The sequence below is a fragment of the Colletotrichum fioriniae genome (genome assembly GCF_027942845.1).
Source record: "Colletotrichum fioriniae strain IMI 355084 chromosome Unknown scaffold_4, whole genome shotgun sequence".
NCBI lineage: Eukaryota > Fungi > Ascomycota > Sordariomycetes > Glomerellales > Glomerellaceae > Colletotrichum > Colletotrichum fioriniae.
The window spans coordinates 537,452-553,763 of record NW_027076840.1 but is presented as its reverse complement, the minus strand read 5'-3'; the positions used below and the strand labels follow the sequence as shown (position 1 = coordinate 553,763).

General features: G+C 52.7%; 5 protein-coding genes across 5 annotated transcripts; 3 read left to right on the top strand and 2 right to left on the bottom strand.

The window, feature by feature from the left end:
• Positions 1 to 3,105: 3,105 nt before the first annotated feature.
• Positions 3,106 to 4,588, bottom strand: AOX2 (inducible alternative oxidase 2; the record flags this gene model as incomplete). Its single annotated transcript, XM_053188069.2, has 4 exons — positions 3,106 to 3,251; positions 3,330 to 3,755; positions 3,879 to 4,188; positions 4,586 to 4,588. The coding sequence occupies 4 exons, from the start codon at positions 4,586 to 4,588 to the stop codon at positions 3,106 to 3,108; spliced, it is 885 nt and encodes a 294-aa protein (XP_053054031.2).
• Positions 4,589 to 7,574: 2,986 nt separating this feature from the next.
• Positions 7,575 to 8,039, top strand: N0V96_004001 (uncharacterized protein; the record flags this gene model as incomplete). The annotated part of the gene is made up of 1 exon (XM_053188068.1): positions 7,575 to 8,039. The coding sequence occupies one exon, from the start codon at positions 7,575 to 7,577 to the stop codon at positions 8,037 to 8,039; it is 465 nt and encodes a 154-aa protein (XP_053054030.1).
• Positions 8,040 to 9,235: 1,196 nt separating this feature from the next.
• On the top strand, positions 9,236 to 10,284 carry HCR1 (Translation initiation factor 3 subunit J component; the record flags this gene model as incomplete). Its single annotated transcript, XM_053188067.2, has 3 exons — positions 9,236 to 9,254; positions 9,432 to 9,532; positions 9,595 to 10,284. The coding sequence occupies 3 exons, from the start codon at positions 9,236 to 9,238 to the stop codon at positions 10,282 to 10,284; spliced, it is 810 nt and encodes a 269-aa protein (XP_053054029.2).
• A 1,634-nt stretch (positions 10,285 to 11,918) lies between these two features.
• MDM31 (Mitochondrial distribution and morphology protein 31, mitochondrial precursor) lies at positions 11,919 to 14,046 on the bottom strand (the record flags this gene model as incomplete). Its single annotated transcript, XM_065756992.1, has 3 exons — positions 11,919 to 13,384; positions 13,438 to 13,856; positions 14,009 to 14,046. The coding sequence occupies 3 exons, from the start codon at positions 14,044 to 14,046 to the stop codon at positions 11,919 to 11,921; spliced, it is 1,923 nt and encodes a 640-aa protein (XP_065614205.1).
• A 1,006-nt stretch (positions 14,047 to 15,052) lies between these two features.
• Positions 15,053 to 16,096, top strand: PNO1 (pre-rRNA-processing protein pno1; the record flags this gene model as incomplete). The annotated part of the gene is made up of 5 exons (XM_053188065.1): positions 15,053 to 15,268; positions 15,335 to 15,416; positions 15,496 to 15,690; positions 15,748 to 15,846; positions 15,912 to 16,096. 5 exons carry the CDS (start codon positions 15,053 to 15,055, stop codon positions 16,094 to 16,096), a joined length of 777 nt encoding a protein of 258 aa, XP_053054027.1.
• Positions 16,097 to 16,312: the final 216 nt, after the last annotated feature.

Here is a 16,312-nt window from a genome sequence, read left to right as displayed (position 1 = left end):
ATTGGCCCAATAATTTGAAATTACACTATTCCTCGCCTAGCCTTGGCATCTATTCTTTCTCCTGCACATGCTTCCGACCAGTCAGCATCGAAAGAGGCATCTTCATCATGCCATCGCAAGCCAGCCATTTACACTCTGTGAAGTATACTACACCACTCACACCGATGCTACGGCATAGGGCATTCTAGCACTATGGTTTTGGCTCTAGAATCTAGAGTCTCATGTCTCGACACACCGACGCACTCTACTGCCCAACCGCATCGGCGGCTTCAAGAGTCCGGTCACCTGTCACTGGTGATCCCTGCGCCCTCACCGTCGTCATCGCTGTCGTTGTTATTCTCGCCCTGGTCTAGACTGCCTTAGTTGCCGGTCTGTCAGACGCTGATTGACAGGTCCCATCCACCCACTTTTCACTTCCAACGTCCAGCTCATTAGACGACCTGATACACGATGGAGCTCTGCTAGATGCACGATGTAGACACTGTCACGCACCGTCACCAATCAACATGGGCGTTGGTCAAGGACTCGCCAACATACCGTCTACCTCCCATGCTGAACTACACTGATGATCTTCCTCTTACCGACATCGACGTGGACATCATATGGAGCAGCCCACATGGATGATGGAGCAGCAATGAGCATCAAACATGAGATGAGAGTGGACAGTCAAATGCAGACTTCATCAAAAACTGGCACCACTTAGAGCTGCCGTCAGCTCGCCAACGTGCCGATGTCTCGCGGGTGGGCACGCAGGTTGGATCCGACATCGTTTCCCCCGAATAAGCAATCCGGATTCCAAGCATCTCAAGAGGATGCTGACGCTCATCACAGCTACTTGCTCCGCCGGCTCGCCTATTCGTCAGTGAGCGAGCACAGCAATGTTCAATCCACCCTTGTGCACCCTTCTGCATCTCTCTGCAAGGCCGGCACATGCATTCCTCCCAGGTACGCATCGAATGTAGCTCGAGTCTAACAAAGCCTATAACTGACTACTTCGATCGAATACTCGGACGAATAGACTAAATGCCATCCGCACTGCCACAAGCGACGTCCAATCGCACTAAACATTAGATGCCCAGCGCCATACCATCGATCAAGCTGTGCAAACATGAGTTGCAGCCACCATACAAACATGATTTGCGACTTGCAGCACAACTTAGCGTCGTCATCTTCAGGTACGAGTCTCACCGTCCCGTCCCTTGGTGCAAGGCACAAGTTGTGCCACCAGATTTGCCATGAAGCTGACCCCTCGAATATCCATTCATGTCACATTTCATATGAGCTATCACGAAACATCTTGGAGCCGGGTTACTTGCCTCGATTGTCTCGCAGCCCCTCGAGCCAACTCAAGTCTCAAGCTCGAAGCCGGCATTTCTCGTTCGTCTTGGACGGGTCTTCTACAATGAGGCGCAGTCCCGCGTGAAACAAGGACCCCATCACCATATCACAACCAGCACCAATAGCCCTGTTCGACGATATGAACCACTATGAGATCAAGTGTCTTTACCGGATGGCTTTCCATTCCCCAAACTTTCTCAAGTGCCTACGGTCCACGATGTCTCCCTGTACAACTGGCCAATGACGACCCCGTCGCAAATCTAGCGTCGCTGCAGGACGCGAAATCGCGCCCGACACAGCCACGCCGGCTTCGTGGCCACTTGGCCCCCAAAATGCCAGGCGTGCCAGGCCATGCGGGCATGCTCACTCCCCGATATGACAATGACATCAAGCATATGGTTCTTTGCAAATCCACCGCGCGGCAGGAAGAAGCTTATTCGAGAAAAGGTGCCCCGTTTCAGGTCCATCCGGCAATCCAAGGCCGTGATCGAAGCGAGGGACTTGACCTGTGGAAGTTTTGGAACCCTTCGATTTCTCCACACACCGCGCGAAGCTCGGGACCCATGCCATACCGGAGCGGGCCCTTCTCTCGAAAGCTCAGGGCGGGGAGCTGGATGGCTGCTCATGTCCAATTTTAGAAAAACCTTTCGGAACACGAACCGGACCGCATGGTTGGGACCTGGCATGTATCCAACAACAACACTACCCGTGATGACAGTCGTCGCGTCGCCCTAGGCGTTGTCAGTGTCACTTTCTCCGGAGATACGGTAGTGTATCATATCGCCAAAACGTGACGGAGCTAAGAAAACAAGACTTCTGAATTGGAACTCTTTGTCAGCACTGAGCTGGAAGGTTGGAGGTTGGAGGTTGGAGTTCTGAAAATCACGCCATGCCCAGACCTTCAACTCTAGGCAGCCATATTGGATTTTTGTTTTGGCTTTTTTTCATCCGATGAGACGTCGTTCATCCCAAAAGAAACCAGAGGCCAAGCCACAGCCCCCCGCCAGAGATCTTGTCTACCTACCCCCTTGAGTGGCTGTGCTTCGTCGATCATTCTGGAGAAGAAACTGACATCCAGAGTCCCCACTGAATGTAACGAGATGCTCGCAATGGCAGCAGGTTTTTACACCAGCGGCTCTCTGAGCGATTACGCCAGTTTTTAGATGGGGAATGAGAAATCCTCTAATGCCATGTGAGATTGTCTCTCTAACGCGGCATCAATTTGAACCCGTCATAGGACCCCATCTTTCCGATACCAAGTCTCTGTATTGGGTCAATATTAACCCTCCATATTTTGGTCGACCTCTCGTGAATTCTGAAACAACATTTGGTTGATAAGGCTGAATATGCAACTCTTTTCTACATGAAGTCTGTGTATGGAACGTCTCCTCTCAGAACAAAGAAAAAAATGAAAACAAAACGTTTGGAAATCTCAAAAGTTCCACCAAACCCCAAGACCGATTGATCTTTCTTTCCCTATAGTATACAATGAGTAGGGGGCTGTCCGTCTCCTAAACAAACGCAATCTCCGTAAAACGCCGGCCAGTTTCCCTGTTCTAGTGGTATCATCGGTCTTCTTCTTTTCTTACAAGTCTAATTCTTCTTCTTCTTCTTCTTCTTTAGCAAACGCAAGGAGAAAGGTCTCGTGGTTTTGTAGAGACGGATGCTTCATGGTCCCGAAAAGGGCCATAAACATGGTCGTGCAGCAGAAAAAGTTGTTTGCTGATATCTTGCGGGTGGCCGTAGTAATTGAACCCCAAAGATCTTTTAGATGACCTCGTTACGCTCGAATCCCTGTGCCCTCAGCGCGGCGTTGGGCTTCTCGCCGTCCTTGTACTCGCTGACAAACGGGTTCGGATCCTCCTTTTGGTTGAGGTTGCTGAGGGTATGGTTTACGCCTCTGTGAACGGCCTCTGCAGAATAATCGTCAGCACCACATTTTTTCCTTTCTAAGGGGGCAATATGTATTGCGGGAAGGAACAACTACGCACCATCGGCCCTGATGTACAAAATCAAATCCTTCATCGTCCTCTGGCCCTCGGGAATCTTCCAGTACTGCACCGCGATATCGGGGATCACGAAGTTCGGGTCGGACCATTTGGGCAGCAGGCCCTGGTCGATCTCGTAGAGGCAGCGCGTGTACGTGTGCACGGCCTCCTCCTCGAGGTACCCGACGAAGCGGTGGGTGATTTTGGGGGAGATGAGGTACGACAGGAACATGCCGTTGAAGAAGACGCCCTGGGCGCCGAGGATCATGACTTTCATGAACCAGCCCGGCTCCGACATCTTCATGAACGTCAGGAGGTGCATGCGCTCGTTGAAGCTCTCCTCGAGGAGCGTCTCGATCCAGCCGTTGTCGCGCTTCATGCGGCGCAGGCTGCCGAGGTGGCGGAGCATGCCGGCGACCATGCCCGGTACTATGTCACGGATATACAGTCAGTCTTGCTATTCCTCACTGTTTGCAAAGCACCTTTTCCCATGAAGGGCAAAGAGAGAAAAGAAGAGAGGAAAAATGGGGGAAAGGGGGGGGGGGGACTCACCTCCGGCAATACTCTCCAAAAAGATGAACCGCACCAGCCACTGCGCCTCGGTAAGCGGCTTATCGGCCACGAGCGACGTGGTGGGATTCTTCTTGTCGACCTGCTGCTCGGACCCGAGACCCGTGGCGCGGTCCATGAACCACCGCGCGAGCCGGACAAACTTCCACGCCGCCCAGTCGCCGACGGTGCGCGGCTTGCGGTGGTCCGGGACAATGTCGTGCATTTGTTGTTCCGTGTATCCCGGGTGCGGCCACGCCGGCGCCGTGAGGCGGATGTGTTCCGTCTCCTTGGCCGGGAAGAAGTCGCGGAGCTGTGTTGCTCGCGTTGTGGAGAAGGAGCGAGTGCCCGTGGTCGTGGTGCTGGTGGGGGTTACATGTTGCTGGAACGAGGCGGCGGTGATGCGGAGGCCGGTGAAGGAGGAGGAGGTGGTGGTGGTGGTGTTGTGGAGTGCTGCCGCGGCCCGGGCGAGATGGGCTGCTTGTTTCGGCGCGCAGAGTCTGGTTGATGCTCTTGATGACAGCATTGGGGAAGGGTATGGCAAGGTAGATTGCTTTGCTGTAAGTCGGTGTGTTGTATGTGTAAGTCGAGTGACTCTCTAGGAGAGATGACAGGATATAGTGATGTCAAGAATGTACTTGAATACTGGTGATGATGGAACGAGAGTCATACGGCCTGAGGAACGACTCACGGCTCAGAGTCTTATATACCATTTGTAGGGTGTGGTGGTTATACATGGTAGTTATTGATACGGCGATGACTCTGTGTGTGTGGGGTGGGGGAGGGGGTGGGAAGGGGAGCAGCAAGCAAAACCTGTCAGATGGCAGACATTACACAACGGCATGAGCCATGGTCAGGGTATCCAAATCTGGATTGTCGGCGAGGACATGATTACCCAAGCCGACGAGGAAGAATAGGAATGGAAGGGGATCCTCTACGAAGAGGAATCGGGTTACCCAAGCCCGCATGGGATAGAGAGAAAGAAACCTGGTGTAAGAGCCTCAGGGAGACTTGTGATCCATGCGTTGGTAGTCACAGGAAAAGTCGCCGAGAGTACGCCGCTGAGACCGGATACGCTAAGGTACAGCAAATAAACGGCAGTGCAAAAACGAGTGGAAGAAAAGTCAATTAGCCTTTTGGTCCGCATTCTCTCCTCTGACGTCTTACGGTCCCGATGTTCCGGATACAAATGGGAACGCCGTCTTAGTGGGGGCGCAGGCGCGGGCGTTGGGAAAGCAATGCAGTTTGGATTTGCAAAGGCCGCGGAGACAGGGATGCCAGTACGCCGTAGGGCGTAGCGGAACCGACAAGGACCGTACCGGAGGAGAAGTGTGGAAATGCTGTCAAGTCAGCTGGACCAGATTGGCGGCGTCCATGTCGGGTCGTATCGGGATGTGAGTGTTTTTGTTCCAAGTGCTCGCACGTACACGGGCGCACACAGGCATTGCTCAGCAGCCTTCAGCTAACAGATTTCGTTCCGCTCCGTTTTCGTGGGGCTGTGATTGGATGGGATACTGTCAGCTTTCTGCCCTTCTCCGTCGAGTCGTGGACTTTTGTTGTCTCTTTTTTTGCCAGTCAGATACCAGCCGTCGTAATACAAGGTGTCTTGTTTTGGTGTTTGCTTACTATTGCTTGCAGCTGCAGTGATATCTTGTCAAATGACGGAGCTGAAGTCCGCCGATGTACCGACTTTCTGCCATGCCACTTGAATAGGTACCTTATCCAAAGATGCGCCCCAGACGTCCGCGTATACGACTGAATTCAGTCATAGAGGGACTATACAGAATCCTCGAGTCATGAAAGAGAAGAAAACTTGTCGATATCTTGCTCATCAAGGGGTTTCTAGAGTTGGACGGCGATTGAAGATCGCCTTTCATCTCCACTTGACAAGCTCTGGAGCCCGAGGAGGCCCGGGCGCCACTCTGCCAGACTAAACTTTCAAATCCCGTGCTGTTTGGCACTGGACAAGCTGGCACAATCACAGCAATCTACGACATGCTCCGGGGAGCAGGGCGGAAACTTGTCAACGGACCCCGACCCCCGACCCCCGACTCCGAAAACTCTCTCCGGAGGTCCAAGGCCATGCCATGCATGATGTAGGGCCGTAACGGCTTTCTGTTTGGGTATCGTTGCTTCAAGTCCACGATGAGAATTACTCGCCCTTGGCATGGAAGTACATCCCAGAAAAAGGGATGAAATATCTGGGTTCTTAGTAATGTTTTGCGTGGTATAAAATGGGATCGATGAATTGACTCATTTGATGGATCTGAGACTGAGAAGGATCCAGCGGAAACCCGCTCAAATCTTTGTGGATTCTGTCAAACGCCCAAATAAGGTAATGTCAGGCACGGCAGCGTAGATACCTGATGGCCTATCAGGTGAAGGGGGGGTTTTTTTTTTTTTTTGTTTTTTTTTTTTTTTTTTGCTGGTCACGCTGGCGCAGTTTGAGGTTGTTTTCGAGTCAATATGCGGAGGACATCGGGAGAAGGCGGCTCTGCTGGCGGGGAGCAACATCCGGAACGCTAGAGAAGCGGGCCATGACCTCGACGATACTAATAATGCCGATGGTACCTGAGGCTATTCACGGTGGACGATTTGTGATGCCTCACGAGGCTCCACTTTGCGTTCGCAACCCCTTGGCTGTCGTGCATGCGCAGGATTTTCGCCTTCTCACGACGCATTCGGCGTACGGATGCAATACATACGATAATCAGGCATCAATGTTGCTCGTATGCTGGACCTGTTGTAGCATTCGACAAATCGTTCATTGATTTATTTGGCTAAGTGGTGTCATCGTAGGTAATGTGGCATCGCCGTCATAACACATTGCACATTCGAGGGTGGTTAACCTTCCTCACCACGATCCGCCAGGGACCGCAAGTAACGAAAGCAAAATGAAAAATCTTCATGAGAATTGGGGTTCAAAAATTCCCTGGCCGGCCGAAGCCAACCAGGAGTGGTCATAGTTATAGTTTTCAACTAGCAAAAACACGATCTCGGACGAATCCTCACTGATACGCGTAAAGCCCTTGCACTCAGATGAAGAAGAAAAAGAGAAGAGAAACAGGAAAGATTGGTGGTGGGAGGTGGCCTTCTTATAGGTTTTACGAGGTACGTGAGGTGGGCCCGCAATCAGTAAATGGTACGTACCAAATTTGGGTGCCCTGGGTGCCTTGGGTTTCCGTCTTCCAGGCAGGTATCAGCCACCAGCCTCCAGGTTCCTTCCTTTCGAATCGCCTCTGGTGAATGCCGCAGGGGTTGCCTTCTGCACGACCCACACGCAGGGATCGACCTGCCTGCCTGCCTGCCCTGAATACCAAGGTGCATACCAAGACGACCTCTCACGATGCTCTGTGAACATCGGCCTGAAGGCTTCGTAAGTCTGCACTCCTTATACACCATTATCGTTGCTGGATATTTATCGGTAAGTGTGTCGTTTCCGCAAGATGCTGACCAAATCTCCGTCATCTCCAGGGCCCTAAATCAGGTCTTTCTAGCCACCTGCCAACAACATGTTTCGCTGATGTTGTGGTTGTCCCACTGGCGACCTGGCTTTATCTCATCATTCTGTTGATTGTTCTTCCCTTGTGTTTGCGCTCACTGCGAGCTTCGGCCTCGGCTTCAGCTGTGCCGTCAAACACGGCTGAAGCGACTACGACAGGAGACAAAGTCGCCGTGTCAACATCGGCGTCAACATCGATGCCAGCACCCAAACCAACCTCGGTGGCCGTCAAGATTGCCAGCATCATCTATTACATACTCATAGTAGCCATACTGGCTATGGTATCACTTGAAATCGCCCGTCTTATCGTTGCCCAGCTCGGGATTGGTCTTCTCCCCTTCACGTACGTTGGCATACTCGCCGCTCTGGTCCTCCACGTTGCTGCTGCATCGACGACTACAACATCCTGGCTTGGCGGTTTGCATGTCTACAGGGGTGAGGCGCGGTGGCGATGGACCGTCAAAAGCGTCAACGTGCTATACTGGGCGATTTTGATGTGTGTGATGGCGATCAAGGTTGCCAGCCAGGCCAAGGAGCAGAACGTGCTGGGAATGAGGACGGGTCAGCAGGCGCAGTATCCTATTTCCGATTCCATCACGGACAATGCGACCATGATAGGGGTGGAGTTCGTGCTGTTGATTTTGGAGTTGTTGACTATCTAATCACATTGTAGTGTAATTGAAGCTCTAAGAGCTGGCATTGTACATTAGATGGGCGCGAGAGCACACCGAACTGATCATGTCTTGTGGTAGAAGTGGCGCCCTCATCTGCAAAGTGACCGTGTGGCTGTGCGCGAGCCAAACAGAACAGGCGCGGGGTCGTTTTGGTGACTCACTGCATAGAAGTGCGGGTTGTACACGAGTCCTCAGTGAGGCTTTTCCTTCCCTGATAGCCTGGGCATCGTCTTTGCGACAGAGATGACGCTGGTGTGAGTGGACCATTTAACTCGAAATGGTATCTAGTTTATTGAGGCCAATGAGGCCAAAAATGAGACATCGTGAAAGTGTACGGATATGGATGGCGAAGCTTCCTCTGTTACCTCAGGCAGAAAGGAACAAGGGTGATGGCGGGGTTGTGCTTTCAACCACCACCTGGCAGGGGTTAGGAAAAAAAAGATCTAACCCCTCCACGACGTTCAATGATGACCCCGCCTGAAGTTTCCAACAGTGTACAACCAGAGTGCGCAACGCGGACGTTGTCTCGTTCCACTGGAGGCTTCTGTTGAAGGAAATGCGCTGTTGCTCATCTTTAAGGCTTACTCGCAGTATAAAAATTCAAGACCAGGGCAGACGAGACTACATACTTTTCCCTCATTCACCACTTAAAAGACGTAGTGAAACGGGCAGAAAGAGCATCACCTGCCCGTACATATCCCAAGCGGCATAAACACCTCATTCGATGTCTCAAATAAGAAGGCCTGCAGGAGGGACGGCTCCTATGGTGAGATGGGTGCAAGCACCAGAGCCCTCCATTTGACATGCGTCCGTGAGTGAATGTAAGTAGACTGGAAGTCGAAGCTCCAGCGCACCTCTCCCGCTACTGGGCCGTGCTGCCGCTGCCGCCTTCGGCCTGGCTGAGCTGGGCTGGGTTTTCCCTTCCTTGGGTTTCCCTCTTGCAGTCCCTTCCCAACTTCCTGCCCAACCACAGAGCCCCCTTGTTTTCCACAATTTGTTTCCTTCCCGACTTCAGCCAGACCGGACGGACCTTCCACTCCCCAAACTCTGCCCAAAAACTTCTTTTCCGTAGCCAACATCTCTGGAAAGATTCCTCATAACATCTTGAGTCTTCGTCTCGCCGCACTTTAGATTCTCGCATCTTTGTTCTTTGGCCCCGCGTCCGACATCTTAAATCTGACATCATGCCTCCTAAGAAGTGGGGTGAGTTATGCCTTGTCCCGCACCGTACCGCACCGCACACGCACACAAATAATCGTGAGAGGCAAAATGTCGCGATGATCTGTCCAGACTGGCCAGCGCAACTCCTGCCTCTCTTCTCCGCAAACGACGTACTTGCTATACCTTTTGGACTCTACTAACTTCATGTCCCCCACATAGACGAAGAGAGCAGCGAGGAGGAGAGCTCCGGCCCTGCCTCCCCTGTTGGCGGCGCTGTTCCTATCCGCCGCAAGTTCGAAGACGAGGAGGATGAGGATGACGTACGTTACCGAAGCTACAAGACCTACCATGTTGCCCCCCGTACACTAACAGTTTCATAAAGGTTCTCGACTCCTGGGATGCCGCCGAAGACTCCGAGGTCGAGCGCGAAAAGGCCAAGAAGGCCGAGGAAGCAAAGGCCAAGGCTCTCGAGGAGGCTAAGAAGAACAAGAAGAGCAAGGCTGAGCGCATCGCCCAACTGAAGGAGGAGCGTGCCCGCCTCGATGCCGACGACTCTGGCGAGGAGGAGACCGAGGCTGAGCGTCGTGAGCGCCTCCGCCGCACCGAGAAGGAGTCCGACCTGAAGCACGCCGAGGATCTCTTCGGTGATATCGGAGTCCCGGCCGGTCGCAAGGCTGTCCTCGCCGGCTCTGCTGTGCAGATCGACCCCAACGACCCTACCAAGACTGCCAACATCGCCTCCATGCCGCTCTTCAACCCCGTTACCAAGACACAGTTCGAGCACCTCCGCACCACGCTGACCCCGATTCTCGCCAACAACGCCCGCAAGGCTCACTACGGCCTCTTCCTTCAAGAGTTCTCCAAGACCCTTGCGAAGGATCTGCCCAGCGACCAGATCAAGAAGATTGCCAGCACTCTCACTGCCCTTGGTAACGAGAAGATGAAGGAAGAGAAGGCTGCCCAGGGCGGCAACAAGAAGAGCAAGGCGGCCAAGACCAAGGTCTCCGCCGTCGTCAGCCGTGCTCCCGCAGCTGACACCGAGACCTACGAGGACGATGGTTTCGGAGAGTAAGTTGATCTTTCAAGACTGCTATCCGCCAATAAATACTGACATTAGCTCTCTCTCTAGTGACGACTTTATGTGAAGCACAAGGCAGGGTTGCATTATTTTCCCGCGCCCAGAGCTCAGCCCGTCGTATCTCAGCGAGTCTGCTCCGTGCCAACGGATCTGGCGCGGCTTCATACCGAAGCTTGCCACAGCGACTTGGATTCAGAGCGCAAGTGTCGCCGTCGCGGACCCCGGCTGCGTCACGATGTAGATGGGAGTTCGGCATGATGAGAGCCCGTGGGCTATTGGGACGGCCGGGAAGGCCATCTGGTTTAGATTGTGAGAGATGGCATCGGAAATGGCGTCGCCTCAAAGAGGGTAAGACGCTCATCGTGGGGAAAAGAGCATTCACGGTCTAGAGGGCAATGGGCCCAGTGCATTTTCGCGCATGATATCAAAGAAACTCCCAACAGAGGGGTAGTGGTGGACAGCGTTAAGACATGATAGAATCGAATCATTCAAGTTAACGTTTGCAAAACCTGTGCCATGTGTCTGGAAAATGGGACTAGTACGTCAGGCTTGAATAGCTCTGGCTCTTTCTGCGTCTCCAAAGCATTTACTTTATCTCTATCAAAACCTATCCCCACACATCAGAAAGAAGTCATTCGTACCTGTCCCTAAAGACAAACACTACTTGTATAAGAGTACTTGCTCATTCCTAGTCATCTACCAAACCTGCTATATTTCATAGAGGTATTCTCGCCTACTGGTAGTTTATCGGGCCATCAAACCTCCCATCTACCATCTAGGTTCCGAAGAGAAATAGCAGACCAGCTTGCTTGAAAAGAACTTGGGAAGATTCTGGTGGTTTAATCTCATTCGAAACCAAGCAGCCGCCCGCTCTCCTCTTGTCATATTCCCCTTCTTCCACCCGAAGTCGAGAGACAAGATTTACTCCCAGGCCTCTGAGCTTCCGAACCCCAGTTTCGTATCTAGACCATCAATAGAGGGGGAAGGGGGGGGACATTCCTGTAGCTATACAGCTTCGTTTAACCGAAAACAAGGGTCCGCGGGGGAAAAAAAAAAAAGGCTTTGTGGAGATGAGTAGGTTGTGGTTGCGATACGCGTCGCGCGGGATCCTTGACAGTACGAAGTTTGATTATTCATGCGCGCGCGTCATGCTGCCCGCAAACGAATTTCATGCCTTCCAGTACCGTGTGAGTGACTCATACTATCAAAACGAGATGGTATCCAACATGTAAACATCGCAACCGACGCGTCTCAGTGAAGCATATGTTGTCAAAAAAGGGGGTATCAATTATTTTGTTGTTTGCTCTTCCCCGTATACATCATGTTCCCCGTGTAAAACGCCTCGCCTCCCAGAAGAAAATCCGGTGGAAGGGAAAGAAAAGAATTGAGTGGTTTGATGGAACCCAATATCCCTTCTTCCTCCTGTGTAGAGGGGATTGATTGCCCTTTGTATATGTACATGATGGTCGTTGTTTGCCCCCTTTCTCCATCTATACAAGAAGATTTGTAGAACGCCTCCCGTTTTCGAATATCATGCGCTCATTAAAAGACAGCCGTGCTCACGTAGAGGGCAGGAAAAAAAGAGAAGAAGCCAAGGGGAGAGGAGAGGGAGTTGAGAGGGTAAGTTTTTAAATGACATTGCCTGCCATGCCCATAAAGAGGGCATGGACAGCAAGACTCAGAGTCCAGAAGCCGACCTTTTTCAGCCGACGAACGCGGCTTTGCTGGTCCTCAATATCGCGTGCAAAAGCCTCGTAAGTCTCGGCTGACATGTCGTCCATCAGGCCGCAGTCAAAGATGGACCAGCTGCCGTCGAAATCGGTGTGGCGTTTGACTATGCGGCAGTTGATTGGGATATATGTCTTCTTGGCGTTGATGTAAGCCACGATGGGGCGAACGAGCGCTTGGTTGATGTAGGAAATGTCCTTTGTGAAAAGGGGCACGGCGGCCTTGACATCGTTCATGTGGATGCGGAGATCCATGATTAAATATCTCCGGTCTTCTTCTGATGACTCGGAAGAACTGGAGGGGTCGGAAGATTCGGGGTCTGTGGGCTTCTCGGGGGCTTCTTCAGTGAGCTCTGGTATAGCTTGGGAAAGATGGCCCTTAGTAGGTGTAGATCCCCAGAGATCCGAAGCGGAAGAGCCCACGATTTTGATGTCGAGCAGATCTTTCTGGAGCAGACGCATGCGGTTGGATATCACGACGTCCTCAAGCTGGTCGTAAAGGTCTGACATGGCTTTGGTGATGCCATCGTCAACGTCGGCGGGGAACATAACATCTGCGACAATGTCGACATTACCCTCGTAGATCCAACCGAATGGTCCCTCTACACCACGGTTGAGGTGGTCGATTTTGAGACCATCGATGCGCAAGCGGCTGAACTTCTTCCAAGCTGCCGGCTCGCCCACGTCCTCTGCCATGTCTCCGTTCTCGCTAGCGATAGTACCGTGTACCTGACGGGGGTGGATGGTGAATAGAGAGCCATCAAAAGATCCCGACATGTGGGTTGCCGATAGGAAGTCGTAAAAGAGCCACTGTTTTCTGAGCTGTGGCAATTCGCATGAGAAGATGCTGACGGAGAATGGTCGAAAACCCTTGGGTTGGTGAACAGTAACTAGTAGATCCTCGAGTTTGAAAGAGTCAATCTCGAAATCGCCGGGTTCGTGGGTATGGCGGTAGGATAGAGGGTCGACCACCTCGTCTGACCATTGCACAGACGTGCGATCAACAACACCACGAACGCCCTTGACCTCAACATCTTTTAGGAAGCCCTTGCCGTTCCACCACTTCAAGAATGACAATGTCACATTGACAGTTGCGATTGACACGTCGTATTGTGTGTAGTTACCGTCGTCCTCTTCCAAAACTTGGCCGTCCTGATCAGGCTGGTTCCCAGTTGCAGCCATGGCCGCAGCACTCTCGGAAGAGCCCTTGCTGACCGAAGACTTGACCTGTCCTGGTCGCCGTGACACAAAGACATTCTTGAAGCTGATTACGCCATCTCCCCACTTGGGAACAATTGCCGATTCGAAGACTACCGTGACGCCTGCAGACTCGGTCAAAGAGTCGCCAACCCATTTGGCAAGGGTTTCTGTATCCAACGATCAGCAGCTGTACATGGCACGGATACAGAAGGGAGCTTACCTTGTGCAAAGACGGTGTTGATGCTGAGAATGATCAGCGAGAAGAAGGTGGTGGTACCGACCAGAATCCAGACTAGATGACCAAACAGGAACCACGAAACGAAGGCGCCCCATTCATCAATATTCCACGGCCTCATACTCCTAATAGACGCCCACTTGAATCGAACCTTCATTCGACCCAGGAAGCCGTTCGCTGCGGCCAATAGCTCATCCCGGGTGGGCCGGTGCGGCATCTTTGGAATGTGCAAATATTTCGACATGGTGGATGCGATCGAGTCGGCGTCAGGGTCCGGCGCGTCTGGTTTGCCCTGCTCCCCAGCCTTGGGGGTATCCTGCTTCGATTGGGTTGTCGAACCCTTTTCCTCCTGCTTTCCACTCTTGGAGCTATGGTGCCTCCTCTCGGCCGGGTTCACGGCGCCCCTCGAATCGGTATGTATGCCTCGTCGCCATGCTTGCCGGGCCAGTTGGTAGATATTGGACTCGTTCGTCAGACCGGTGCTCGTAGCGGATTCTGCAGCAACTGCGCAAGCTGCCGACGCTTTCGTGGGTGCGAGTTCTGTGGTAAACCCAACCAGCAGCAATCCGCTGCCTGTATAGCTTCGTCGCGCATTGTGGATATTCGGCCGAGGAAACGAGTGTTGTGACCCGGAGTGTATCGATCTTCTGAAGGTGTTCGGCCTAGGGAGGGAAGGATTGACTGTAGATTGACTGGCTTTTAGACAGGTATTTCTCGTTGTCGCTGTTGTGATGGTCGTTCCTCGCAAACCCAGAGTCTGCGCCGATCCGCAGGCGCAAGACCAGAAGCGACGCCCAAGAAGAGTCGACGAAGCGTTAGACATTTCTCAAGCTCATCCTGTCTCTTGGTTGAACAGAGAGACGGCAAAAAGAAGAAAGAATGAAGAGGGAGGAGAAACGACCCTGTTTATTTACCGCAGCAACAAATGGACCAAAGATCAACACGGTCAGAGGGGTTGAAGCAGAGCAAGTATCGAGGGAGGCACGGCAAATGTTAGCACATTTCATGCGCTCATGCAGAAATGACTGAGATGCAAAGCTGGGCCAGGGAAGGGCAAGCCTGTGAAAAGTCATCCATGACGCGCTACCTCAGCTCTGGGTACCTCGCTGAACCCGGCTGGACCCGTTCCAAAGGCACCTTACGTATGGGGCGTCCGCGCTTCCAGCAGAAAAATTCAGAGGCACATCATGGCCCGTGCTTCGAGTCTGGGCCCAATGCTGGTCCAAGGCCATCAGGCCCGTTGCTGGCTTGCTGACATAAGATCTCCGAAAGGCTTGAATGGGGTAACGGTGCACGGTGCTAAAGTGCTTAGGTAAGGTAGCCCATGAGGACCCCCCAGCCTTATCCTCTTATCGATAACGAAACACAAAAATTTGGGAATTCGGCGATAAATCGATACTGGCTCACGACTGGCACCCGCCGCTTTTTTCTTCACGACCGCCTGCCCACCCCGCCAGACCGACTCGGCTCGATACCACACAACCCAAAGAAACACCACCACGGAGGCGATACATACAACCTCGATCGAAAATCGCTGCCTTTTCTCCCGACCCCCTCGATACCCTTCGGAAACCAAAAAAAAAACGCAAAGTCGCCCAACATGCCTGCCCCGACCGCGAAGCAGGTAGAGGTTTCTGCCCCGCCAATCGAGGCGGCCTTTCAAGAGCCTCAGCAAGACGAGGAGCTCCTCCTCGATGCACCTACCCTTCCCGAGGAGATGGATGCGATCCTGCCCAGCGTGCCGCAGAACGGAGAGGAAGGCGAAATGGTTGTCGACGAGGAGAACCGCCCGCGCTTTGCGCCCGCCAGAGACATTGTGCGACAGACCCTTTCTGAGATCCAAGAGAACACTGGGAAAAACTAAGACGTATTCTGTGCCCAGGACCCCGTCACCAGAATAGAGACTCGCAAGGTCCCCGTGCCTCCTCACCGGTTCACCCCGCTCAAGTCTTCTTGGCCCAAGAGTACGCTTCACAGAGTTCCTATGCCACGGGCAATGACGCAGCCGTTCTCTCTCTCTCTAACATTTTTTACGCTCTACAGTCTACCCCCCGCTCGTCGAGCACCTCAAGCTCCAGGTCCGCATGAACCCCCGCCGGAAACAGGTTGAGCTCCGGACCTCGAAGCACACCACCGAGGACGGTGCCCTGCAAAAGGGCGAGGATTTCGTCAAGGCCTTTACCTTGGGCTTCGATGTCGACGATGCTATTGCGCTGCTGCGTTTGGACGACCTTTACAGTAAGCTGGGCCGATCCTCAATCGAATGCTGGTGCAGGAAACTGACAAACTATCCAGTCGAGACTTTTGAGATTCGCGATGTCAAGCAGGTTATGGGTAACGAGGCCCAAGGCCGTGCCATTGGTCGCATTGCAGGCAAGGACGGCAAGACAAAGTGTATGGAAACAACTCCAAGTCCGGACAGAGAAGCCCCCTTGTTTACTGACACGAGACTTATTCAGTCGCCATCGAAAACGCCAGCAAGACCCGTATCGTACTGGCCGACAGCAAGATCCACATTCTCGGCGCATACAAGAACATCCACATGGCTCGCGAGTCTATCGTCAGCTTGATTCTCGGAAAGCCGCCTTCCAAGGTCTACGGCAACCTGCGGACGGTCGCGGCGCGCATGAAGGAGAGATTCTAGAGGAGCAGTAAAAAGTCAAACGATAAAAATCGAGAGGGAACCCTCCACAGCTTGGGCAAATGACAAGGGCAAAAAAGAAGAAAAAAGCTTCAAGGGAGGAGAGGGAATCATGGAAAAAAAGACTTTTCGTTTTTTTCTTGGTGGGTTTAATGATTGGCATGAATGGCATCCTATCATGGACATCTGGCGTTGTGGGCATTTTAGAGAGATTCCAAA